The 27,190-nt window shown below is 45.9% G+C and overlaps 2 protein-coding genes across 3 annotated transcripts in view; both read left to right on the top strand.

The window, feature by feature from the left end:
* Positions 1 to 580: 580 nt before the first annotated feature.
* On the top strand, positions 581 to 15,738 carry ZMPSTE24 (zinc metallopeptidase STE24). Its single transcript, XM_048968978.1, has 10 exons — positions 581 to 731; positions 2,522 to 2,668; positions 3,300 to 3,386; positions 5,015 to 5,131; positions 7,841 to 7,993; positions 9,089 to 9,230; positions 10,472 to 10,632; positions 11,298 to 11,402; positions 13,091 to 13,234; positions 13,560 to 15,738. Exons 1-10 carry the CDS (start codon positions 615 to 617, stop codon positions 13,782 to 13,784), a joined length of 1,398 nt encoding a protein of 465 aa, XP_048824935.1. The 5' UTR covers positions 581 to 614; the 3' UTR covers positions 13,785 to 15,738.
* A 457-nt stretch (positions 15,739 to 16,195) lies between these two features.
* KDM1A (lysine demethylase 1A) overlaps positions 16,196 to 27,190 on the top strand; it is a 29,753-nt gene continuing 18,758 nt past the window's right edge. Inside the window, exons 1-3 of one of the 2 annotated variants that reach the window (XM_048968972.1) lie at positions 16,196 to 16,541; positions 19,212 to 19,377; positions 24,017 to 24,076. In XM_048968972.1, the coding sequence (XP_048824929.1) occupies positions 16,269 to 16,541; positions 19,212 to 19,377; positions 24,017 to 24,076 (499 nt within the window). In that variant the 5' untranslated portion in view covers positions 16,196 to 16,268. The remainder of the gene's footprint in view (positions 16,542 to 19,211; positions 19,378 to 24,016; positions 24,077 to 27,190) is intronic. The other variant, XM_048968973.1, reaches the window with a different exon arrangement.

Here is a 27,190-nt window from a genome sequence, read left to right as displayed (position 1 = left end):
CGTGGGACAGCATCAGACGTTTCACACAAGTGGAAACAGAGCGCTGATGATTAACTGCTGATCATCCCAATGAATAGCTGCGTGTTGATGCCAGGCCCAAGAAGTGCAGTTCCACCAGCCGGATTCATTTCCTGGGTGCATGGAAAGCAAATGTCCATCGAATGCTACGATGGCTTTGGAGCAGATGGAAAAGGGACTGAGGGCTTTGGGGCAGTGCTGTCTGTCTGGACTTCACTCGCTGGATCTCTGAGGACAGCCTCCCCACGGTGCTACATTCATTTTGGTTAGAAAAGTCCTCCTGAAAACACCTCGTTCACCCCACCAGCCTCAGCTTCTGCTCAGCCAGCGCTCAGGGCTGTGTCCACCGTGAGCCCCCGCATCCCACGTCCTGCGCAGTGAAAACAAGATTTCCTCCTGTTTAGTTGGGCCTTGCTGTGCGCTGCCACCGGGCAGCCCGGCTCCGTCCCTTCCCCCGCTCAGCGCTCGGGTTTCCTTTCATTCCGTTCGCTGCCTTCGCCGCAGAGCCGGGTTCACCCCGCGTCGCTCCTCCGCTCCGGCAGGGGGCGCTGCAGCGCTGGCGGCGGAAGGAGGAAGTGCGAGCGCGGCGCGGGGCCATGGCGCTGCCCGGCGAGCTGTGGGCAGAGCTGCCCGCCGAGAAGCGCATCTTCACCTCCGTCCTGCTCTTCTCCTGGGCCGTGTACCTGTGGGAGGCCTTCCTGGCGCACCGGCAGGTCGGCGGGGCTGAGTCTGAGCGGAGGCCGGCGGCGGGCGGGAGCGGGGAGAGCCCGGCCCGACGGGCGGAGCTGGTTTCCCTTCACGCGGCTTTTTCCCGGCGCGCGGCGGGGGTCGGGCGGGGCGCGGTGCCGCTCGGTGCCGCTCGGTTGCAAACGAGCCGTGCGGTGAAGGCGCTGTGCCGCGCTGAAGGCCTCCGCGCCGCGGCTCAGCGTCCCGCCTTCCTCCGCCGCGTCGGTTCTTATTGCTGAGCGCGGTGCCCTGTGGTGCGGGATGGCGGTGGGACGGAATCGGGTAGGACGAGCGGTGCGCCCAGCTCGTGAGGTTCAATAAATCCACGTGCAAGGTCTGCACCTGGATCACAGCAACAAACTGTCACCATCAGTATGAGCTGGGGATGTAAGGACGGAGCACAGCCCTGCCCAAAAGGAGGCACTGATGGATGGCAGCTGGACACGGCAGCTCACAGCCAACCGTACCCTGGCTGCATCCAAAGCGGGGGATCTGCCCCTCTGCTGTGTGCTGAGACCTCACCTGCAGCACTGCGCCCAGATGGGGAGTCCTCAGGACAGGAGAGATGTGGAGCTGTTGGAGAGCGTCCAGAGAAGGGCCACAAAAATGCTCCCAGGGATGGAACACCTCCCTGTGAGGCCAGGCTGAGAGCTGGGCTGTGCAGCTGGAGAAGGGAAGGCTGTGGGGAGACCTATGGGTCTGTGAGTGTCTGAAAGGGCTGTAAGAAAGGGGACAGACTCTTTAGCAGGGCGATAGGATGGGGGAATGGTTTCAAAGAGGGGAGATCTGCATTGGGTATAAGTTGGAATACAATAAGGGTGATGAAGCACTGGAATGGGTTACCCAGAGAGGTGGTGGTGCCCATCCCTGCAGACACCCAAGGTGAAGCTGGAGGGGCTCTGAGCGCTGATGGAGCTGTGGGTGTCCCTGCTCACTGCAGGGGAGTTGGACCACGTGGCCTTTAAAGGTCTCATCCAACTCAGACGATTCTATGGATATCCCCTTGCCCCAGCTGTGTCCTCTCCTGTCTTGCTGTGCATCCCCATTCTCCGTGCCCTTGGGCAGAGAGAGGGGCACAGTGCACCTTGATGCCATGTTGGCACATCGCAGCAGCGCACGCAGAGCGCAGCACTGTGAGGGCTGCTGTGAAGACAGCAAACTGCATCTCGGAGGGGGGGGAGCAGCAATGGCAGCTGCTGTGAGCCACTGGGTGATCTGCAGCCTGATCCTCTGCTTGAAGGAAGGAGATAAGTGACAGAGCTGAGGAGCTTTTCCTTGGAGGAGGAGCAAAACTATTGAAATGAGGCAAAGATGGATGGAAGAACGGCGAGCAGACTTCCGAAATTTACAGTGAAAAGTTCTTGATCGAAAATGAAATCGCACCCAGTGTGTGCAGCCAACTCACAGGGATGATTTCACAGAGGATGTGGTGGTGGGTTTGAAACTCTGCTTAGTCACAATCACAGCACCGTCAGTCTTACCCCGTGGAAAGAATTGCTTTCTGTGATCTTTATATAGCAACTTTTTGTGTTAGAAATGGGTAAGCAAGCAGCTCGGTTTCTGGGTCTGGCAGTTGTGCTTTGATTGTAGATTTGGAACATCACAGAAAACAAGAACTTTGGAATATTTGTTTTCCTGTGGAGTTTTTCAGTTTGTTTGTTTGTTTTTTTCCTTTCAGGGGTGGCTGGTGAGCATTTGCCATGCCATACTTCTGTCAGTCTTATTTCTCCCCTTCAGAACACTGGAAGTCAGTTTGAAGTTTCTTTCTCTTTTTCAGAGACGGGTGTACAGGACAACAACACACGTGCCGTGGGAATTGGGACAGATCATGGATTCAGAAACGTTTGAAAAATCTCGTCTGTATCAGTTGGACAAGAGCACTTTCAGCTTCTGGTCAGGGCTGTACTCAGAGCTGGAGGGCACTGTAAGTACCAGAGCTGCTCCAGCATCAGGAGTTGATTTTCATGGTGAAGGAATTGTGAGATACTTTGGAGTGATCCTGTGCTGTTGGCACTGTGGCACCTCACATCAGACTGAAATTTGAATGGCTCAGGCTCCGTGTTTCTTGTTTGTGGCTGTATTGCGTTGTGAAAAGAAGAGATGATTCAGGTAGCATGTAATTTCTCTGTGCAGTGCTGAATAATCCTGCACAGCTACAACCCGTGTAGTTATGCGTTGGGGCACAGCTGAGCCATTATGCTTTCCAAGTAATTAAGGAGTATTGGAGTGATTTTCAATTATTACAAATACAACCTCTGTGTTTGAAAGGCTACAGCTGTTTGACTTGTAGGTTCAAATTAAGCAGGAGATAGAAGGACAAACCTGTGAGAACAGGAGGAATACCAAAAGGTCCTTCTTAAGAGAGTTACAATGGGCAATGAGTGCTCTTGTATATGGAAAAGATAGAGCTGAGGTCAGGGGAAGAGAAGGGGAAAACCTAATTACAAAACTCTTCTGATTCATCCTCTGAAGTCACTTCTCATGCTGAAATCATAGCAGCACAAGGTGACAGCCTGCTTCATGTGGGCTCTGTGGTTTGTGTTTTTGTTTTCCAGATGATTCTCATCTGCGGAGGAATTCCTTTTCTCTGGAATCTGTCTGGTCAGATTTCAGGCCGTGCTGGGTTTGGACCAGAATATGAGGTAAGCAGTCTTGAAATGCTACAGAAAGCATTAAACATGGAGTGACCCACATCTCAGCGCTGCTTCAGCTAGCTGAGGTGGCAGATGGGGCTTAAGGGCTTTTATATTTTAAGTATTGTAGATGTTTTGATCAGAGCTTTGTTTGGACCTTCAAGCAGTCCAGAAAAAGCTTCTGCTCACTTTGAACAAAGCTGTTCTGTGGTGTCAGGATGGCAGCACAGGGGGGTGTAGGCTTAGGGGTTCTTTGTTCCCCCTCTCAGGACCACTTTCTGATAGATGAAAGCTTTCGCCTGTCACAGCGTGGGATATCAAATACAGGAGAGTGTGTCAGACATCCCTGCTGTCACACCACAGCAGTGGCTATTGCTGCCAGCTCTTCCATGGTGGGTCCTACAAGCAGCACTGAGGGGGGAGGTTGAATCTGTGGGGTTACTTTCAGTGGCTGAGTCTCAAAGACGACGTGTGATGGCCAAGGCATCCAGTTTTGCATGAAATGTCCTTTCTCACCCATTTTCTTGAGGAGTTGGAGTCTCTCCTCCAAATGAGAAAGGAGGAGTTCTGTTCCAGACACTTTCCTATTCTAGAGAAGATTTGACGTGGCAAGAAAACCCCCGCATCTGATGGCACCTTTGAGGTGTCATACTTTTTCCTGCTTCAATCACTTAAGCCCAAGGTACTCTATTGAGATGACCCCCCCACAAACAAATAATGTGCCTTCTTTTTTATTTTTGTCTTAGAGCAGGAAAAATAAATATACCTGTGCAAAGGAAATGTCCATCATTCCTTCTGCTCCCATAGCTGGGTTATCATCAGGTGCCCTCAGTTTAGGGTAAGGAAAGCTTAGTGTCCTGTGCTTCACTCTTAGGTTGTGTCAATTCTGATGTATCTCCTCTGTCTGCTGCCTGAGTGAGCAAATAGAAACACATCTATTGAAAACCTCTCTCTACCATCATAAAAACCACTTGAAAGCCATATGATCACAGGGAAGTGGTCATGCCAGTTTTGTCTAAGGTGTTTTTCTTTAAATTACATGGTGAGATTTCCCCAGAATAAATAGTTTAGTCATTATGGATTCATTACTCCTCTACTTCAAAGGTTCTGCAGAAGGCACATAAATAGCTTCTGAGATTTAAAGCTATTGCTTTTTGGACAGTCGACCTCTGTTCTACTCAGAAGTCAGTGGTAAAAAGTTTCCTTCCTAAGCAGACCTGAGTAGTGGCCTCTCTTATCTCCAACTGCTCCATGAGACATCTGAGATACGTGATGACATCCTGGTTTGTATTCTGAAGAAGTTCTGAGCAGTGTGAATGTGGGGGAACATTCCTGTATGTGCTAGAAGCTAAGATCAGAAAGGGCTGTTCTCACAATTAGCTGGGTCTACTGCTGAACACAAATCAAAGTGTTCAAGCATCAAGCACCAGATCCTTTATGAAAACAGTTTGCTTTGGTGCAAGGGAGGCTGCTCCAGCAGTCAGTAATCTGACACTCAGAAATGCTGTTTCTGTGAATGCATCTAGCTTTAGCTTCTAACCAGCTTCAGTTACACTACTGACATGGAATCCTTTTTGACAGCAGGAATGTTAATCAGTATAGGTCAGTGAATATCAGCTCTTTTGTTTTGCTTTCAGATCGTTCAGTCGTTGGTGTTCCTGCTGCTCGCGACGCTGTTCAGTGCCCTGACTGGTCTCCCATGGAGTTTATACAACACTTTTGTCATAGAAGAGAAACACGGCTTCAATCAGCAGGTATTGTATAGTGGGCAACCTGTGTACTGACCTAACATCTTCCATAGCTTTGGTAGGTTGAGTGGGCTGAGGTATTTTCTGAGATGAAGATCTGCCCTGTGTCGTGCCCCCAGGCTGCAGGGGGCCAGCCTGCTCCTCCAGCCTCTCCTGGACTGCAGGAACTGCTGCTCTGTGCCTGGAGCAGCTCCTGCCCTCCTTCTCTGTGCTGCCTGTAGCATCTACCTGATTCTTTCTCTCAGTTTCTCCCTCCTGTCTCCCATCTGCTGTTGCTCTCCCAGAGCACCCTGGCGTTACTTGGCAGCTCAGCTCTGGCAGCAGCTGAGCCCTGAGCTGACACGGGGCCGTGCTGTGCTCTGCTTGCACCAAGCACAAGTCCAATCCTACTCCTCACAGAACTTTGCCTCATAAACCCATTGTGGTGGTGCTCCCAGCGTCGTCTTTGTCCACCTCTATTCTGTACTGGTGCACTGTTTTCTTTCTGGGGAAGCTCAACTTTGAAAATTGTCACTACAGTTTTTCCTTGACAGCTGCATGTGTATCTTCTGAAACTGCGCCAATGGCAGCTGCTACTCCAGTGTGTGGGAAGCAAGATTGTTCTGGATGAGACTTAAGCTTGTGACCAGCTCGGAACTCTTTTGTGCTCCGTTGAGCTCTTGTTTGACATGAAAACCTGTCCTTCTGAAAACGTTGCTCTAGCAAAGCTGGAAAACATGTGCATCTTTTAAAAATATTTTTCTTCTCTTTTTCATACTAATAAGGAAGTACTCATTCTCAGAGTGTTGATGTAGGTGGTCGTTTGTATCTGAGTGAATCTGAATTAGAGAACTAGAAGTTCCCTTCTCTTCTGCAGACTTAATAGGGAGCTCCTGTTGAGGGAAGGGTGAATGTCCCCTTGTTTCCAGAGCACGAGGAGTTTTTCTTCTGGCAAAAGCCAAACCAGAATATCTGTGCAATGTACTTGGTTTGTTCTCTCTCTGTCCCTTCTATTCTGCAGTCCTCAGGGATTGTAAAGGCTGACCAAGTCTCAGTTCTTGCAGTATGTTTATGGCCTGGCCTTGCCTTAGACATGCCTTTGATATTGAAAATCCTTAAATATCCATCAGAAAGCCTCTTTGATTATCTCTCATGTCAGTCCTTTGCACTTGCATCAGATCTGTACTTGGATTGTCTCTTACCTTATTGGGAACCATCCTGGTTCCAGTTCTGCAAGCTTGTTGTTTCAGGAACACAAAAATCCTAAGACTGTCAAAACTAGGAGCTGTGATGTAGTAAAGGCAGAGCAAACTGGGGACCAGCTGATGGATGGACAGCTTCACTTAAACATCAGTAACCTTGCAGAGTGCATGGTAGGCTCACAGCACTGATCAGACCCTTTGTAGGGAAGCAGAGGGCCAAAACCTGACCTTAGCAGCTCTTTAAAACTGCCTTGAGACAGCTCACAGAAGCTCTGTAGTTTCTCTGAATGCTTTAGTGAGAGTAAGGAGGATTAAGCTGCCTTTCCTTACGTCTTTTTTTCTCCACAATGGTCCTCATGCCAGAACTGAATGCCAAGTCTGGCTCAAATCCAGTCTGTTATAACAGCTGTCTTACAAACACGGATTCTCTGCCATTCATTTCAGAGCAGTAGGCTGGCTCCTTGAGTGAATGAGCCAGATTCACACCTGGCACTTTGCAACTGATCTTCAGGCTGACTCTTCCATGAGAATGCCTTGATGGAAATGAGGGTTTCTCTTGAGTTTACACCTGCCTTAGAAAGGTCAGAAGAGATGGAGCAAAGTCAGAAAGCACCATAAAAATGGATAGCTCTGTTCCTCCTAGATCACAATGCTGGCATTGAAGAGAGAGTTGAAATCTATCCAAACTATTGCCCCAAGTTGTTTCACCAGGTTTTTGTTTTTGTTTTTCTTTCCAGACGAGTTCCATATCTTTAACACAGTATGGGGCTTTTAATGCCTTGTTGGAAAGGATCTGTACATAATAAACCCTTCACTTCTGTGCCTTGCAGATAGCTGTAAGTACTGAAAGAACATTTTCTGACAGAGCTAGCTGGGAGTGTAACTGCACTGCAGAATCACTAGTGAAGTTTGATTCAAGTAGAGGTCTTTGAAGCATCCTTTAAACATCTATAAAACATCCATCCTGATAAAGTTATTCTGATTTTGATAGGGGTAAAAGGCCCAGCTGCTACCTACAAGTCTTCAGGAGGACTTCTGTCCCTTTTCCAGGTCAGACAATCAGCTTGGTGACTGAGTTGAGATGAATTGAGGCAACTGCTCAAAGACAAAATATCCTACGTAACTTTGTTTCTTTCCACTTCCCATTTCTCTAAAACTCCACCATATCTGGAATACTGATTGGTAAATGAATTAAGAGACAGATAAACTTAACGTTCTCCTTTTCTTCTGTGGTGAAGGATGTATATGCCAGAAAATTCAGGTTTGGCTCAGGTCCTGCTAACAAACTGTGCAGCCACATGGGCCTCAAGTCCAGGTGGATATGTGGAGCCACAGCTGCTACGAGCAGAGCTGAAGAAGTTCTTCCACCCTTTATAACTGACTGCTCTCCTTACCACACACTGTTATTGCCACTTGGTTGTCTCATGACTTGTCTTATTTTGCTTCTGCTTGTCCCGTGTAAGGATCAGTTCACTGACTGCTGAGACCCGTTGGTGTTTACACTGTAAATGTCACTGCTGTCCTTCCTTTGCAGACACTGGGATTTTTTTTTAAGGATGCCATCAAGAAGTTTATCGTGACACAGTGCATTCTGTTGCCAGTGACATCCCTTCTGCTTTATATTATTAAAATAGGGGGAGACTACTTCTTCATCTACGCCTGGCTCTTCACATTAGTTGTGTCCTTGGTGAGTATGAGGGTATGTTTGGGTTCTTCCAAATACGTGGCTTGGTGTGCTGACCTGCACATAACACATAACTGAAAAGAACATAGGAAAGAATCTGCATCTCCTGGGAGTTTTGGTGCCTGCAGTGTTTAATAAATATTTTGTCGTGTTTTCACTGCACCTGTTCAGCAGTAATAGCTCATATTAATTGCCCATGCTAATTTGATATTTTAGATTTGATTTATTTTGCAGTGGTTCAGCGGAAAATAAACATTCAAAAAACTTTAGAACAGGTACTGGAATTAAAATGCTCCATAACGATAGGATGGTTGGACTGGATGCTCTTAGAGGTCTTTTCCAATCTTGATGGTTCTATGATTCTGTTTTTTCTTTTTTTGTACCTATAGAAAGGGAGCCAAGACAATGACCACTGGTTTAACAAGACAAGACAAAATGTGCCTTGGTCAGTAATATTCCCACAGGGCTTCTTTTCCACATAACGAAACACCAATTTGCAGTTGTTTTACTTTGCACTGAGACAATTAACAGGTTTCCATTTCTTGCCCTGCTGGTATATCTGCTTTTATAGACTGAATTGGTAATTGAAGGATCCTTTTGTATCCATTAAAATGATTTCATGTTTGATGTGGAGCTCCATGGTGACACAGTATAGTAGCAGCAGTGCCCTGCTGAAGCGGTGAGTCTAGCTCACAAATACTGCTAAAAGATCTTCCAGGATTTTTTCTTCGTGTTTCCCTCTTCTCCCACCTCCCCCTTCTGTCTCCCCTCTTCCTGAGGGTTAAGCCCATGCCCACACACTTTGTCCCTTTCCTCTAACTAGAACTTAAACTTTCTCCCAGTCCTGTCCTTTTATTAAAAGAAAAAAAGGGGAAAAAGAAAGAAAGAAAGAAAGAAAGCTTTGTAGGTCCAGAGAGCAAGGGAAAGAAGTTCAGCTTTTCTTTCTGCCAGAGTGTTGCGCTGGCCCTGGCCTTTTTGCTCAGTCTGCATCTGGTACCAATGGGAAGAGATATGGTACCTCACAGCAAGGTTTTGTGATAAAGACCATCAGTTCCTTAGCCTGTAGTTAATACTAAACACAGTTTTGGCTTTTTTCAGGTGCTCGTTACCATCTATGCAGACTACATTGCTCCTTTGTTTGATAAATTCATTCCACTTCCTGAGGGAGAGCTCAAGCAGCAAATTGAAGTCATGGCAAAGAGCATTGACTTCCCATTGACGAAGGTGTATGTTGTTGAAGGTGAGAGTTTGAAATCTGTGGATTTTCAGTTTTCTTTCCTGGCATCCTTAAGAGCGTTGAGCCCCTGCTGATCTGGACTCTGCTCTATGGATGTCTTCTTTCCAGCGTTTCACTGCACTGTGTCTTGGCTCTCTCAAGTTCATAACCAATAATTGGTGATGTGCAACAAAGTCTGTTAATTTCAGGGTTCGTTCAGTAACAGCTCGGTTACAAAGTTCCTTCCCTGCAAATGCTTTCATAGAGGTTGATATGTGTTGCCAAAAGACATTGCTGCCTTGTAGCTAGTCATGGGATTTCCTTGATGCAGAGGGACTGGATGCTGAGGCCTCATGCTCTGAGCAGCTTCTTCCTCTGCCCGTCTGTCATGGTTGAGTGCTGAAGTTACCATGTGTGTACCTTGGGCAATGAGACAATGGATATCCTATGCCCTGAGGAGCTGATGCAGCTGATGAACACACAGTGGGAGCATGCCTTCAGCCTGAAGTACCTAATCTTTTGCTGGAATAAATGGAGCCAAATTCCACCTCTTCTCCCATGGAGCCCTTATTCAGTCTGGATTTGCAATGGCTCCTGTCTATAGGCAAAAAAAAATAGACAAATTGAACAGTTCCTTTGACCTAGACAACTTGTTGGGATCAACTGAAGCAGTCTGTTCTATGGAAAGAGATGATGTTACTGGCCTAACTCCTATCAGTAATAGAGCCTGTTGGTCCACCATTCAGGTGATTTAGATGAAAATAACTAAAAAATTGCCTATTTCAAACAATTATAAGGGACTGCATCTCTTCATCTTCTCTTTCCTTATCTGCTCCTACAGCTTCAGAACTGTGAATAGTCCTTTGTGTCACTTTCAGACAATTACGAATGAATCCATGACAGGACTTTGCTGGAGGAGCAGCACAAGTTCTTTGCAGAATTCTTTTTCCACTCTGAACCTGAAATTACAATAGACATTGTTTTCTCTTTTTTGGATAGCAGATCTTCACTTGGCTGTTTGTTTGTTTGTTTGTTTTTTTAACAATGAAAAATGTTATTTCTCTATTGCAGTCAGAGATAAAAGAGATAAATTTTACTTAAAATGCACTTCAGCCCATGAAATCATTTGCTTGAGTGTGTCTGTGTTGTATCAGGACTTTGGCAATTCCTTTGAAAGCATCCATTCTGTCTAAGATTTTATGTATAAGCTTTGATGAGCAGGATTATCTGAACTGTGGCCTCTAATGTTCGTTCTTCCCTGTCAGGTTCTAAGCGTTCTTCTCATAGCAATGCTTACTTCTATGGATTCTTCAAGAATAAGCGGATAGTGCTGTTTGACACGCTCCTGGAAGATTATTCTGCATTGAACAAAGAACCAGGAGAAGGAGAAGAGGGTGAGAATGAAGAAACAAAGTCTAAAACAAAAGTGAGTTATGCTTCCCTACCCTCCCAATGTCTTTCATTCTGTTATTTATGTTTACTTACTGGTGAGATTATCCCTTGTGTTCTAAGGGTCCTAAGTGGGATGCTGAAATCCCAAATTCCATCATCAAAGTATCCCTGAATGGTTACAAAGTGGATTTTCTAGGCTTGGCAGTGTGTGGGTGCCATTAACCACAGACCTCAGAAGTCCACAGGGGCTTTAGCAAACCATTGTTTTCCTGCACATAACAAATGCAACTGATGGAATGAGGGACCTGTTTGGGTTTTTAGCTTTTGTCTCTACTCTTGGGACTGCTGTAGGTAAGCTTCCCTTTGAAGGGAGTGCTTTGCTTATCAGTGCATCATAGGAGTGCCTCTTACTTGCAGGCAAGAGCTTTGGTGCTTTGGAGAGAGTTTGGGAGATTTTCCAGCATTGTTCCAGATCTGCACAGATAGAAATGAGACATCACTGCTTCATGGTAGAAAGACTGTTGAACTCACAACTTTGTATTTTCCGAATATCATCTTGAAAAAGCCTCACTAAGAACTTGTATGTGTTGGTAGAATGGAAGAGCATAGCAGTGCTGGTCTTGGGAAACTTAAGTCACTTAAGAGAACAATAAGTGAAAAATATCTTCAGCTGTGCTCAGTTTGACTTTCTTCCCTCAGAATAAAAAGCAAGGATGTAAGAATGAAGAAGTTCTGGCTGTCCTTGGTCATGAATTGGGTCACTGGAAGCTAGGTCACACTGTCAAAAACATTATTATCAGCCAGGTAAGTTATGACAAACTGGTGGTGGTGATTGTTTCAAGTTATTGTTTCCAGTTGTTTTTCTTTTTTTTTTTCCCCTTTTGTTTTCATTTTTGTATCTTTACTGAGCATGCAGTACCCTCCTGTCCCTTCCTTGCCCCACCTGGTTGGTGGGTAGCATGAACCAGAGAATTGCTCTTGCTCCTTGCAGAAGAATGGAGGAACATGATTGCCAGTTATGAAATCTGACTCAGAGGGTATTTCTATTTTATTTACTTATTTACTTGTTCTGTCCTGCCTTGTGCATTGCTTATTGGTAAATAACATTATTTGCAATTCTTGTTGTGTGCCCAAATCGGGATTTAGTATCAAAGCAATCTGGAGGTTGGGCAACTTCACGTTGGAATGAAAGGAGCCCGATGGTCCATTTATTCATGCATGTGCCTCTGGTTGTAGCACAGTGTAAGGGAATTCCTTCCCCAAGTATCTTACTTCCTAATTTCAGATGTTTTGGTTTCCAGTTCACAGCTATGTATTCTATGTTAATTATTATCAAGTCTATCATGGTGTAATCTAACTTTTTTCCAATTATCATGCACCCATCTTTTCAAATTCCCCACTTTTTTCTTTTCTCCTGTTGATGAGTGCAGGAATGTTATTCTCTTTTTTCTCTGGAGCTATTAATGATTTTTTTTTTTCAGGTTACATCACTGCTTAAGACAATCTCTCTGATTCCATGCTATGTTTTTCTTATTCATGACACTAAACCCTCCAGTGACATTCTTTCTACTTTGATTAATGCAATTATACTCCAACTTTTGATGTTGGTGTTGATCCCTACTAATGATAAAGTAATGACTGTGATGTTTTTGCCACTATTTAGATATAATCTTGCTGTAATAGATAAACTTCGAAGGAAGCTTTACCTTCACTTCCTGAAATTTTCACCAATTTTTCTGCAATGTTTTATTTCTTATGTTGATTTTTATTGCCACTATCTCTCTTCTGTCCTGTGTGTTTGAACAGTGGGTGTTATTTGCCACATTCCACATTACTCTAAAAACAGCTGTTTGCAGGAATGGAAAAGGCACTAATCTGCTTCCCTGCACACCATGGTAAAGCAGGGAGCTGCTTCTGGACAACCTACCAAGCAATGGGCACATATTGGATTAGATGGAAACAAACATTGTTGCTAGGAGCAGGTGTATAATGGAACAAACAGCAGATACTGCTTTGAGTGATGTGCACACACATGGTTCATCTTTAAACATGTTGGAACCCACGCTTAAATCCAAGGAAATAGATTGTCTTCAGTGTTCCCTATCAGTTGTCTTGTTGTGTTGCCTTTTTGTCTTCCTTCACTACCTGAGGCATCTTTTTAGGTCACTGACAGAAAATAACACGAAGTCACAAAGTGGATGAGGCTGGGAGGGACTCCAGAGGCCATCGGACCCAATGCTCTGCTCTAGCAGGGACACGTGGAGCACGTTGCCCTGGACCAAAACAATGAGTTTTTTAATTGCATGCACCCTCAGAAAGCTGGTGAAAGCCAACTGCTTGCTCCTCTGCACATATGAGTTCTGAAGTAATCTGTTTGGATTTCTTTTTATCTTTCCTGTGGAGCTTATATGCAAACCAATTATATTTTAGGGCATATATTAGACTTGGATGAAAAGCTCATCTTAATCAAGAATGCTGTTACATTTCTCTAGATGAATTCCTTCCTCTGCTTCTTCTTGTTTGCTGTTCTGATTGGTCGAAAAGAACTCTTTGCTGCATTTGGCTTCTACGAGACTCAGCCGACCCTGATAGGCTTGATGATTATTTTCCAGTTCATTTTTTCACCTTACAATGAGGTATGGTTTTGAACTTGTCTTTCAGATGCAGCTGCTGAAGTATTGTCCTGTTTAAATAACAATTTTACGTTGACTGTATTATTACTGTGGAGAAAAGTTGGAAGTTTCAGGTAGCTCTGCTATTCCTGCTTCATAAAGATCGTTACTGCTCCATGTAAGACTCCCAATTGGGGGTATGGCCTGGACAAATCTTATGAGCTCAATCTACAGCCACAGTGACGTGTGGGATGGGGAGGGAAGGTACAGCAGTGTCTGTTCACTGACAGTGTAAAGAAAGTGCAGATGGTTGAATTTTTAGGTAATTTTAATGTATTTCTCTCCACAGATTCTCTCCTTTTGCTTGACTGTATTAAGCCGACGATTTGAGTTTCAAGCAGATGCGTTTGCCAAGGAACTTGGAAAGGCTAAAGACCTATATTCTGCTTTGATCAAACTAAACAAAGATAACTTAGGATTCCCTGTTTCTGACTGGATCTTTTCAATGTGGCATTATTCCCATCCACCCCTTTTAGAAAGACTGCAAGCCTTGAAAGAAGCAAAGCAAGAGTGACAGCAGCCTGTGGGGCAGACAGCGCTTCCATCCAGAGGCAAAGTTAGGAGCATCTCTTAAAAACGGGTGTGACGTTAACAGCACGACAAATCCAAGAATCCTGAAACAGTATTAAATTATGACTTTTTATTTTTTAACAAAAACAAAGTGGTGGAACTTAATTTAGAATAAAGTCCTGGGTGAAGGCCACGCCTCCTATGCTCTGGCTTTTATCTCCGTATAGATTTGTAAGGGGAGAAAAATATAATATTTTGAGGCACCTATTTCTTAGATTTTACATTGGTTTTGATTCTTTTCCCCTTCTTGGTGTTCTGTGAACTTTCTCTGTCTCCACCTTCACTCACAATGAAGAGGTTTCGAATGCTATGGTTTCTCACATCATAACCGTACTAGCCGGTCACTGTGTTTAAAAAGAGTTTAATGCAGGTATGAGCCTTTCTGCTGGAGTTAAATCCATGTCTGCCATAAGGGAAAATGCTGTTTCTCTGAAATGTAGCAATACGGTTGAGTCAGAGTCAAAGAAATAAATCATGGCCTCCTTGAAAATGAGGATTAGTCTGTATTCAGTATTGGTATAGGGGGGATTGGGCTGTCCTCCATTCTGGGGGTGCAGAAGAATGTGATGGAGAAGTGAAGACAGGACCCATGCATTGAAGAAAGTTGTAAGTTCTTTGGTCTTCCTCCTCTTGCTTGTAAGCATAATGGTTAACAGCATTTCCACACCTCGGTTCCTTCATTTCTGTCAATCTTTGCCAAATTTAATTGTGTATATGGAAGAGGTCTGATGCTCAGGCTGCGCGTTCATGTCGAACTTTAATTCTGAGGTCTGCAGAGGGTTTTTTCATTCATATGGACTTAACTGAAACAGTGTGGGAACTCAGAAAATATTGCTCATGATCACTGTAATACAAGTAATCCAAGATACGGTTTGTTTGTATAGGTTGGGGAAGGGTAAAGGGGTATTTGGAGAAATGGCTTCTGCATCTGTCATCACAGGTGAGATGTGGAATTGAATTTACTTTTGAATAAAGATAGAAATTAAATGTGGGTTTGTATGTGCCGTCAGAGTGGACTGAATGCAAATACTTTATGTAAAAATCTGATTTCCTGTATGTTCTAAGTTGAAATGCTCTTCTCAGTTTTGTGCAGAGACAACAAATCAAAGCAAGATCTGATGCTTTTGAGTGCCTGAACATTCTCCAACACTTTGCTATTTGTTTTTTTGGTCACAGGGAGAATTGGGAGAATTCTGAGATGGTGGGCATGATGATGCCTCAGGAGCAGTAGGAATAGATGATGTATGATTTGTATTTATAAACTAAAGAATGTGAAGCAAAACTACAGATAGGGATTTAGGACACAGTTTTAGAGGAGCAGCCTATACTATTTTAGGAAATAAAAGGGTTAACTTGAATCATAGGATGGCAGGGGTGAAGGGAACTTAACGATCATCCAGTTCCAGCTCCTCCTCATGGGCTGGGTGCCCCCCACCAGGTTGGGCTGCCCTGTACCACATTCTTGGCCTTTTGCAACTCCAGGGATGGGGCACCCACAGTTCTGGGCAGCAGTGCCTGCACCTTGCAGCCCCTCAAGTAAAGAATTTGCTCCTCACATCTAACCTAAATCTCTTTTAGTTGAGAATCACTCCTCCTTGTCCTGTTACCATCAGACCATGTAAAACGTCACTCTCCTCCTCTGTATAAGCCTCCTTCAACTACTGTAGGGCTGTGAAGAGGTCTCCCAGGGCCTTTTCCAAGATGAATACCCTCAGCTCCCTCAGTCCTCCTCCGCAGGGCTGCTCTCCATCAGTTCTCTCACTCCATACACATACCTGGGATTGTGCAGACCCAGGTGCAGCACCTTCCACTTGGCCTTGCTGAACTTCATCAGGTTCACATGCATCCGCTTGTCCATGGATCCATGTCCCTCTGGATGGCATTTCTTCTTTCTACTGCACCGCTCGGCTTGGTGCCATCAGCAAAGTGCTGAGGATGCACTCCATCTGTCATTGATGCCACTGGTAAAGGTGCTGAAGGTTACTGGTGCTGAGATGGAGCCCTGGGGGCCACCACTCCCCCACCACCCCTCCCACCAGCCCCCACCCGCACACAGAGCCACTGACCACAGCGCTTTGTCCACAACCACCCAACCAATTCCTTACCCACCAAACAGCCCACCCTTCAAATCTGTCTCTCTCCAGCTCAGAGATGAGGACGTTGTGCACCGCCTTGCACAACTCCTGCCAGGTGACATCGGTTGCCTTCCCGTTGCGCCAGGCTCGCTCTGCCCTCGCCTCTCTCAGATCCCGCCCCTCGCGCCCCAACATGTCCTCCAACGCGCGCCGGTCCCGTCTCGCCCCGAGGCGCTCTCGCGAGGAGACCGAGGCCCATGCGCGAGCTGCGTCCGGCACGCGCGCCCCGGAAGTGACGTCAGGAGGCGGCGCCGTGCGCGCTCGCGGTCCCTTTGTGCGGAGCGGCAACGGCGATGCTGGCCGGGGGAAAGAAGGCCGCGGAGGCGGCGGGCGGCGAGGGCGGGCCCGAGGCTCCGGTGCCTCCGTCAGCTGCTGTAGGAGCGCTGGGTTCCTCTGCTGAGAGCGGCGGGGCCGGGGAGCGCACTCCTCGTAAGAAGGAGCCGCCTCGGGCCTCGCCCCCGGGAGGTGCGTCCGAGCCGCCCGCCGCCCCCGCGTCCGGCGGCGAAACCACCGGCATCGCAGAGACCCCCGAGGGCCGCCGGACAAGCCGCCGCAAGCGGGCCAAGGTAAGGGCGGGCCGGGGGGCGGAGCCACGCTCAGTGAGGGCCTCCCCCCACCGAGCCAATGAGCGAGGGGGGGCCGTGCTGCGGCCGTCGGGCTGCCGGGGCATCTGGGGGGGGGGGCGGCCTCGGGGTTCGTTTCGTGTGCGGTGCTACGTGTGTCCTGATTTGCGGTGTGAACGTGGGGGGGTGATCGGTGCTGTAGGGGTGTTGGTGGCACTCGGCTAAACGTGAGCCAGCAGGATGCCCGGGAACCACACGGCATCCTGGCTATGTCAGCAGCAGTGCAGCCAGTTGGAGGTGGCCGTCCTCTGTGCTAGTGCTGGTGGGGCTGCATCGCAGTGCTGTGCTCAGCCTTGAGCCTTTCAGTACAAGAAAGATGTGGAGGGAGTAGTGTGTGTGCAGAGAAGGGAAAGAAGCTGTGAGGGTTCTGTCTGAAGCATAGCACTGGGGAGCGGCTGAGGGAATGGGATGGTTCAGTCTGGAGAAGAGGAGCTCCAGGGGGACCACATCGCTCTCTATAAGTGCCTGAAAGGAGGTTGTGGCAAGTGGAGATCAGCTGCTTTTGGTAACAGTGATAGGATGAGAGTTGATGGCATCAAGTTGCACCATGGGGTGGTCAGGTTGGGTATTAGGAACAATTGCTTCTTTGAAACAGCGGTGATGTGCTGGCACAGTTGCCCATGGGGGTGGTGGGGTCACCGTCCCTGCAGGTGCTCCAGAACCATTGTGGCACTGAGGGATGCAGTCAGTGGGCATGGTGGGGGTGGGGTTGGGCTGGATGATCTTACAGGGCTTTTCCAACCTTAATGACGGTGATATTAAGCTGTGAGGTGTAAGAGTCTCCAGCAGATGCCAATAACTGCAACCTGCACTCAGTAACTGTCATTTTCTTCTGAATACAAATGAACGTATTCTTTATAAATCACTTGTACTTGGAAACCTCATTGTGGAAGATTGTGGAGCTCTCAGGGGTGTGTAACGCTGAGGGGATTTGAGATGGAAGCTGACAGGATCTCTGGGGACCCTGAGCTGTGTGGTGTACTGTGTGGCTGTGCCCTGAAAGCAGCACAACCCTTTGTATATAAGAACTGTCAAATAGGGTCACTCTGATGCAGCTCAGAGGGTTTTACTTGCTTTGTTAACAGGTAGGAATTGCTGCACTGTTTGGGGTATGTTTTGGTGATGCTTCTCTGTGTCGGCAGTATCCATTCCCTAAAGATATAATGTGGGGTTCCCAGAACTCCTTCCCACTATTACCAGGTGGCCCTGCCTTGAGTCACTGTCTTTGTGCTGTGAAATCAGTGGAGGTTATCCAGGTTGATTAATAAATACACCTGGTCTGGGAGAAGCATGTTTTTTGTTGGGTTTGACTGCACTCTGAATGCTGTGGGAGCTGAAGGAGGAGAGGCCAGAGGGCTTTGGGGCAGAACTGCTTTCTTTTGGTTTCAAACACCTGTGATGCTGTGGAATTGCTGCAAGTTACCTTAGGATGGGAGCTCACAACAAATCTAGCAGTGCTGCATTCACACAACTGTGTAAAAACCAATGGTGCTGGACTCAATTGGGTGTAAAGAGTTGAAAGTGAGTGAATAAGTGTGCATGTTGGTGTTCTGCTGAATGTATGCTTGCCTGTGTGCGGGGCTCCCTGTGCTGCTTTGGGTTGTGGCCATTAATGCCTCTCCTTAATGACACAGCTTTGATGGTAAAAGTGAAAAGCGTCTCATTTTCTGTGGTCAGAAATGCAGTTATTTTTGTTGTCACGTGCCAGGGGCTGAGCTGCAGGGTGTTGGGGGGATACCAGCTGAATTCTTCTTCATTTTCTATTGACTGCCTATTTTGAGAAGCACTTGATTTTGTTTCAGCAGAAATCAGGTAGCAATAGGCAGGGAAATTTAATAGCAGTATACAGAACTTTCCTACTTTGGAAAAAATGCTTTTATTTCTCCTGGGGTTCCTGTGTTCCTTTCAGTTGGGCCATGCTTTTTTCTGAAGCTGGTAATAATTTCTTTGTGCTGGAGAGCAGCTGAAGAGATGTGGAGGTTGTATCTGCCTCGTTCCTCATGTTGGGAATGGGGCAAGGTGGGACTGGAATATTTCTTCTCAGTTATTGTGGGTTATTTTGTTTTGCATTATATTTTATCCTTGCCACTACTTGTAGCACTGTCAGTTATCTCTAGGGCTCATAGTGTTTCTAGGGAACTTGAAGGTGTGAATGGTGCCACGGTCACTTCTAACCCTTCTAAGTTTGTGCACTGTGAAGTCTGAATGGAGAGGTGCCTGAATCCAGCAGGGAGTGCAGAACTGGGCAGATGAATCCGAGTTATGGGTTGGGCTCTTGCAGTTTGTACCCTGAGTTTGACAGGGAGCTGAAGACAGGGAAGTAAGCTGCAGAAGTCAAGTGATGATGCTGGCTTAACAGAAACACAGAAATTGGGCTAAATATTAGGAGGAAGCTCCTACTTTTGGCTGTCGAAGACAGGTTATGTTGTGCAGGTGAAAACATGGAACTTGTGGAGCTGTTGAAGACCTGTGTGATGCCTGAGATATAACTCTGGCTGAGGTAGTGCAGGCCTATTCTGTGAGCCTGGAAGTGGTTTTGTTGCTTGCAGTGTTTGTTTTAGTGCTGGGACTTTGATGGCTTCGTGTGTTGACGGTGTGTTGTTCTTTCTGCAGGTAGAGTATAGAGAGATGGATGAGAGCCTTGCAAATCTCTCAGAAGATGAATATTACTCTGAAGAAGAGAGAAATGCTAAAGCTGAGAAAGAGAAGAAGCTGCCACCTCCACCTCCACCTGCTCCTGCAGAAGAAGAGAATGAAAGTGAGCCCGAGGAGCCATCTGGTGAGTGAGGAGAGGCGTTCTCCTGTAGCACTATTCAAGTCTTTTATTCCCAGAGATAAGTGGTGGCCAGGTGCAGCATCACAGAGCTCCTGTCTGGTTTTGAATGATTGTTCTGCACTTGTTTGATTGCTGGAAAGGAGGGTGAGAATGTGCAGGAGTAGCCTGGTGGAGATGTGCATCCATTGAATTCTAAACTAAGCTAAACCTCTCATCCCAGAACCTTGTAGTTCTTACTGACACATCTTTGGAAGCATATGGACTGGAGTAGCAGCTCTCTCCCTTTAGCTGCCGTACCTGTTTGTGTGCCACCATTCTTATTTGAGAGAGAAGAGGTGAGGTGTATTGGAGGGTTGTTGGAGACAACATATAACAAATAACATATAACATATAACAAATAAGTGGAGAGCCCACTTAATTCAGAGATTCTCATGGCTTTCAGCAATGAATCCGATCTTAATTTCTCTCTGGATGCTGTTTGTTGGAACTTCTCTGCCAGGTGGAGAATTGCCTTGTGTTGGGAAGGTCATTCCTCATGGAGCAGCTACTGAGGATCACGGGTTTAGCAGTACCCTTCCCATTCTTTACCCTGAATTTACAGCTGCCACTGCTTCGTCTGATGTTGGTGTATCACTGCAGTACCCACAAAATCACATTTTGGAGAGCTCACAGCTCGTCGTGCTTGATGATTTTAGACAATAACTGAAACCTAGGGGTGTCAGTCACTGATGTGAATAACTGTTAGCCACCTTCTCTGCTGCTCTTCATGTACTTCTTTTTGGCAGCCAGATCTGTGCATGCAGAAATGTCAGTTTCAGCATATTCACCATGTCAGGAAATGCATTAAAGGCCAGCATTGCGTTTTAGCTGTTAGAAATTGCCCTGCAGTCTCTCTCCAGATGCAGGAATGCTGCAACTCATGTGCATGACTGAAATATTTGCGGTGATGAAAAAAGCTCCCCATGCTCATTGTAGCTGATCTATCCAAAAAAATGGACTTACAGTAGGTGCAACTGAGCAGATATTTACTATATAACTGAGCAGAGATTTACTATTTAATATAGCCGAGACTTTGGTTTTAATTCTTGAGATACTATATTAAAACAATTTCTGTGTGCTCCTCATGTGCCATTTTCTGCCTAGAATAGTGATTGTTGAGTTTGGTTTAAGACAGAATCAACGTGAAGGAGGAAATGGAGAAGCAGAGGCAGCAGCAGGCTGGTGGTTCTGTGCACCAGCACTCATTCTGTGTTCAGTCTCTCAGCTAAAAGCAGTTTTCCAGCAGGCTGTGTCTGCTCAGGTCATGACATTCTTCCCAGAAATGCTGCTGGGGTGCATGGCAGTGTGGTGTAGGGTCAGCAGGTGGAAGGAGGCAGAGCGTTCCAGCTGTCACTTCCTAATTGGGCTTGCTGTGTTTTTAAAGGGTCTGAAGGTGTGCACATCAGTGGCTCTTTCTGTCCTTGTCTTCATTTGCTGAAGCACAGGCACCAGAGCATCAACTTGGCTATGTTGGCTGTCGAAGTTTTCTGAACCTTGTTATTCAAACACCACTGATAGGAAAAGGAGTGGAGTCCACTGTATGTTCTCATGTACGTGCAGTGCTCTCTGCCTCTTCTTCGAAGCAAAAATACAGTATTTTGGTCAGAAATGCAATGTAGGACATCCGTGGTAGCACAGGATTACATGATGAAAATTAGGGAAGGTACAGAAGTTAGTTTTCATGTTACTGTCTGTTTGCTGGCAGTGCAGACCTCGGCTTCCTTCATGTGTGGAGTGTTTGAGATGGTTTCTATGCAAAAAGCAAAGCCTACAGTCTTACAGAAGTGTAAAAGTAACAGCAGGCATTTCATTGCTCTGAAATGATAGGAAAGTGATGTTAAAAGGAAATGAAACGTGGCACTTCAGGTCATAGTGAAATGTTGCTCTATTTTGGGCTGGGTTCCATTAACGTGTTCAGCTGTGGGGAACTTGAGGTGTTGTGGTGTACAAGTCTGAAAGTTGCTGCATGCTACAGCAGTATTTCATCATTAACAGAAGATAATTGTCTTAAAATGTCTGCTTCTCTTTATTTGAAGAAATAGTTTGACAGTACAGAATTCCCCAATTAACTTTCAGTGCTGGATGATGTTTGAGTTCCTGTTTGCCACTCTCCCTTTTGGCATTCAGGACCTTGCTGCTTTTGTTTATGCCCTGTAAGGGTCATTTTTGTTGGCCTTCACCAAATCAAATGTTCATCTTTATACCTTCCTGAATCTCCTTTCTGTGCTCCTGCCTTGTAAGCTCTGCTGCATTCTCACTTGGCAGTGTTCTCATGCCTGGCTGCTACTTCATAAGAAATGGTGCAATTCAGTGCAGTCCTCATTTCTGTAAAATGAATAGTCAGACTTAGCAGTGCTCTCCCTGCCTTTTCATCCGAATTACCTGTTTTCCTCATCCAACTCAGTGCTCATTTTTGGCCGTCCTTTGCTGCTATTCAATATTTTAAAGCATCGGATGAGTTTTTGAAGTAGGTTTCTTTGCAGACCTTATTCCTGTTCAGCTCCCACTCTGTTCTGCTGTTGCCTTACCCAGCTCAGCACTCTGCTCCTGCACAATTGGTGTTCAAGTGCAGTAGTTTGCTGGTGGATCAGCAGTTTGCTCTCTGCTTTGTTCCTTACAGCTGGGATCTGACTTTCTCACTGGGAAGGATGGAGAATCTGAGCCCTAGCGTGCCTTGTTTCACTATTGCTCTATGTAGACTCTGCACAGTGCTTAGAATTGCATCAAAGCAAGTAATAAGCTTAGTGACCTAACGTTAAAAATGATTTAGCTGTTATTAACACCAAGAAAATACTGTCTTTTTTTGTACTGAAACCAAGAGCAGTTTCATTCCCTCTGTTCAGTGTCCATGCTAACTCAGGAATAGTGGGTGCTGCAGGCTGATGCCAGCATCTTTCTAATTCCTTCACAGGTGTAACTTTCCAATGCAAATTTATGGCTTTTGATATATTCCAAATGTTGATGTTTGACTTGTTACATTCTCTTCCTAGCATGGCAGCAGGTCCTGTAATGTTGGAATATGCTCCCTGCAAAATAAAGTACTTACGATGCAAGTGAAGTTAGGAATTCTCTCCTGCTACTGCAGATGGGTTTGTCCAGAAAATCCCAAACTGGGACTTCAGTCAGAACACAAATGCTTGTCTCTGAACTTTCCTGTTAGTGGACTGATGATATAAAAGTACTTTTTCTGCACTGCTGTGACTGTGTGAAAATGTGCTTCTTGTGTCAGAGCCGCGTTGAGCAGTATGACAGGCAGTCCTTCTAAAGCTAATTAAGATTTGGAGTCCAGTATTGAAATTGAGACACTCAGTGAGTGAGGAATTCCTGAGTTATGTCGAGACTTTTAGTTATTGTAACTATTTGAGTTTTATTTGTGGACGTTCAGTGTTATGGCATTGTAGGTATTCATCTGGATTATCAAAGTATGAAAACATTTGGTTCATTAACTCCAATGAAATCCTTAAACTGTAGGAAGTGCCCATTCCATTTGAGTCAGTGGAGGTGTGTTTGGGCTGCAGAGAACACCTGGCTTGCTGACTGCTGAACACTTGCCTTGAAGCAGCATTCATACAGGTGTTTGTAGCCCAGCAGCGCTCAGCAGTCCTGCTGTGTTTTCCTGTTCTCCAGAGGTGATGATTTTAGACCAATATTTGAAGATTGCTTATGAGTTGGACTTGGAGCTGGCTTCTCCTGTGAAGGTGAGCAGCTTGTAGGAAGGTAGCTGATACTGGCTTGGTTCCTGTAGACACTGCAGCTGTACTCATCTCTATTTTAGAAATACTCTGTTGGAGTGTAGTCCTGTTCTGTGTAATTTTGTCCTAATGTAATTTTGAAACTTCTTCCAGTCTTTCAGATGAGTGCTTCTACTTTCCTCGTATTTCCAGCTTTGGCTCCATTGACAGGTTGCTATCTGTCAGTGGTGGATATTGGTGATGTTGGCAATCTGTGGTTCAGCAGTACTGGCATGTGCTTGGCTTCAGAGGTTGGTTAGTTTGTTACAGCACTGTTGGTGTATCAGGGGCTCTGAAGCCAAGATAATTGTTTTGAAGCTTTCACATAAAGTTCCTTTCATCAGCCTTCAAGGAAAGGCTTACAGCACAAAAAGGAGGCTCTCTCTAAAAGAAGAGGTTCAAATTAGAGGTTTGAACTATAGGTTCAAACTAAGAGGTTCAGGAATGGTTTGAACTATCCCCTTGTGTATGAGGAGGCTCAGGAGTCTCAAGGGCAAGATTATCAAATTCTTAAGGTTCTGATGCTATCCATCTACCAGATCTTGGCAGTAAGAAGTGTAATCTTATTATTCGAATCCTAGCCATTAATGGAGTTGGTCATAAGTATTTAGCTACTAGGAATGCTACATACTGTGTGCTTCTTTATTTCCCAAGCAAGTCTGATGTAAAGGATCCAGTAACACAGATAACATCTTAGAAGACCACAGAGTTTGGTGCCCCTGGACCTAAGTTCCAGGAGATGGGATTCTCAGAAAATGGGTTTAGTTAGTTGGTGACATTTAATACCTACAACGCCAACTGCCGGGCCTTTATGTCCAGTATGGTTTAACTTATGGAGTAAGGTCCCTGAGTTCTCCTCTTTCCTTCCACAGGGCAAGCAGGAGGACTTCAAGACGACAATTCTGGAGGGTATGGAGACGGCCAAGCATCAGGTGAGGGTGGCGTTTGATGCTTGCCACTTAGGAGCAAGAGCCGCCAAGCTAGGGAGCGATGCTTGCAAGTGCGCATGGGTGTGGGTGTCCCAAACGTAGCGAGGTGCAGGAGTTGTGTACCCACCTGCTTTTCTAAAAAAAGAAAGTGAAGGGTATTTCCAAACAGCACTTGAGGTCTGTACCACCTCCAGAGAAGGACACTAACCTATGTTGAAATGTCTCAGGCCGATCTCTCATCCCTCCTTTCCTCTCCATGTTCAGAGGAGTCCAAAAATGCAGGCAGATCATTCTTATGTAGACAGTTTTTCCCAGTTAAAATGGCATGGGAAGCCCTGGGCTTCAGCATGAGTAGACCTTTATCTCATTTGCTGAAGAAACATAGCGTGTCTTTTTTGTCTCTTATTTTTTTTTTTATGGGGTTGAGTTTGGGATGTGTCCCAGTGGTTAGCAGGACATCCATCTGTTGTGGACATCAGGAGTCTGCTTTTCAGTGGACATGGTGGCTGGTTGCACTCAACATCTGGTCCAAGCACTGATGCCAGCAGCATGTATTTGCTGTTTAATTCACAGAATTGGTGTCTTCACTTTGAGTCCTTTGAGTGCTACTGAAAATCTTCCTCTGACTCTGCAGCTTTCACCCTCACGTGAGGTGTGAGGATTAGGGTTGTAAGCCATGGAGTCAAAGGCTCCAGAACCTTATTCTGGACCTTCACGTTGCTCTTTGAAGCAAATACAAATTCAGGATGTTTGTCTGAGCGTGCATCCTTGCTGTTTCTGTACAAAGAAGCGTAGCTGTGTTTTGCTTTATACCACTCATGCAGAATTTCTGAATGTTATAGACTGTGGACTGGAGGATGCATTGCTTATTGAGGTAGGCATTGAGTGTGGGGAAGTTCTGCATGATTTGCATTACATACATGCTCCAGGGTGTGCTGTAGCAGTGGGCTGACCCCCTAACCAAGTGACTTCCCTTTTCCCTTTGGAGTGTCGTTCATCTGCAGATGTGTCAGTAAGTCTTTAAATGAGCAGCAGCCCTCAGCATCCCTTCTGTGGGGATAAAGATAATTGAAAGCTGGGCACATTGGGTCGCTGATAAGAATGCCAGGAAGTGGTGTGTGCCTGGGAATGTGTGTGAAGAGGAGATAGCAGTCGAGGAGGAGACATGTCTGCATTCTGTGAGAAGTGCCCCAGGGAGAGCAATGAGCAGTTCTGAGTTTCTATTTCCTTTACCATGTGAAATAATACAGCAGGGTGATTTACCTTTGAGCTGTGTCACTGCCAAAGGAAACTCAAGGATGTTTCATTTGTTTAAGATCGGATGGTTGACTCAAAACAAAAACCAAAACCAAAAAAACCAACCAAACGTATCCCTTCACCAGCAGTACCTCAGCTGTTTCTAAATTGTGATGTCAAATCTTGTGGCTTTTTTTTTTTTATTATTTTTTTGGTAGTATAAAGGATAGCAGTGCTCATCTGGAGTGGTTTTGAAGTTTGGGTTGTAAGAGGTGTAGCCTTAATAAATACAAGCAGCAGAGGAATGCTGTAGGGCTCTTCCTGAGGCTGTCTTGAGCAGGAGTTTCTCTGGTGTTCCGGTTACAAACACAAAGCTCCTCACAAAAGCTGCCATACTGCTTGAAAAACCTGTACGTTGCAGTTCTCTGCTGGCTGTCACTGCATGGCAGGCGGAGTTTCCTAAACAGTACCCTGGGAATGCCCACTCACTTCGGCAGGAGCTCATAGAGGGAGCTGGTGGTTCTCAGTTTGTGGCCAATCTGTGCCCGTTGTGCTGCTGAGCCTCTGCCAGCGCTCAGCATGGAGCTGTGCCGTCCTGCACGGCGCTGTCGGAGCAGTGACTTCGGTTTGCCTGTTGTGTCATGGTAGGAGCACGGGGTTCAGCACATACGTGCATTTGTAGATGTCCATTTGTAGTGTGTTTGGTACAGGATTGGAGCGACAGGCAGCTGAAGGGCCCAGAGCTGTGTGTTACTGGAGGAGATGAAGCTAGCTCTGCTGTGTTTCTTCCCCATTGCAGACCATTGCTGTCCAGAAGCATTATTGGTGTCTCAGTGTTTCCTAGTATTAATTCCACTTCACTTCCTTGCAGAGCTCTATAGACTCTGGTTTTAATTTCCTCTTGCAATTTCTTGTAAGCAGTCAGAGTTTTCTTTCCTGTTGCCCATCACTCAGTTAGATCTTCTAATCTTTGCTTATGAATGGATTTATTTTTTTTTTTCCACAACTATTCTCTTCCTTAATTTTTTTCTTGTAAGAAATGCTTGGAAGCTGTGCATGGCTGTACCAGAACAAAGAGAATTCCTGCTTTTCCCCAGGACAGCACCACATGCGTGTGGACTTCAGGCTCAAAAAGAAGCATCTTTGTTAGTGGGACACATGCTGCAAGCTTAAATGTTTTTTGATAGTCGTTACAGTTTTCAACAATTCCACTTTCAGCACATAGTCTTAACCTTGCTGCAATACCCGTGTTCTTCCCTTCCTTGGGGTGCATTGCTTTGTATCCTTTGAGACCTCACTTCTGTCTTATTCTCAAGTCAGCTCCTAGGACATCTGAGGTTCATAGTGCTCAAATGTGACATCTCAGCGTTTTGTTCTCCTTGCCATGCCTGCAGGGTTCCCTCTCTGCGCTCCCTTGGTGCTGTAGCACTTCCTACAGCTGTGCCTTGGTTTGCTGCTTTATATAATGTCCTAAATGAGGTTGAGGCATGTGGGGCATGTAGCTGCACAAGGAGTTCCCTGTAGGTATCTGGGTGCCTTTATGAACAAAGTGTTCTCAATATCCCCTGTTTAACATTGCTCTTTTACACACGGAGCCTTTCTAAGGAAGAGACCCAAACCTGCTGCACATGAGCTAGGGAGGGGTGTTGGAGTAGTGTAAGTAGGATTGCATTTCATTGTAGTGCATATTATGGGTATGTAAAAATGGAAAAGGAGAAGCTAAGGCAGAGTCCTCTACCTTGAGGAGGAGAAGCTCAGTGCAAATGTCACCCTTGGAAAGCAGGTGAGAGGGGGCATTGTGCTCATAAGGCATGGGCCTTTTGGTTTGGAATGGCTCCAAAGTGTTTCTCCTACTCTGACAAAGTGGGAGCTGCTCAGATG

The sequence above is a fragment of the Lagopus muta genome, chromosome 23 (genome assembly GCF_023343835.1).
Source record: "Lagopus muta isolate bLagMut1 chromosome 23, bLagMut1 primary, whole genome shotgun sequence".
Lineage (NCBI taxonomy): Eukaryota > Metazoa > Chordata > Aves > Galliformes > Phasianidae > Lagopus > Lagopus muta.
This window is presented reverse-complemented; position numbering and strand designations above follow the sequence as displayed.

What these genes read in the sequence shown, in the direction of transcription:
- ZMPSTE24 (XM_048968978.1), top strand. Translation starts at nt 615, where the DNA reads ATGGCGCTGCCCGGCGAGCTGTGGGCAGAGCTGCCCGCCGAGAAGCGC. An exon ending in GAAGGTGTATGTTGTTGAAG is followed by an intron (nt 9,231 to 10,471) that starts GTGAGAGTTTGA and finishes CTTCCCTGTCAG; the next exon opens with GTTCTAAGCGTTCTTCTCAT. An exon ending in AAACAAAGTCTAAAACAAAA is followed by an intron (nt 10,633 to 11,297) that starts GTGAGTTATGCT and finishes TTCTTCCCTCAG; the next exon opens with AATAAAAAGCAAGGATGTAA.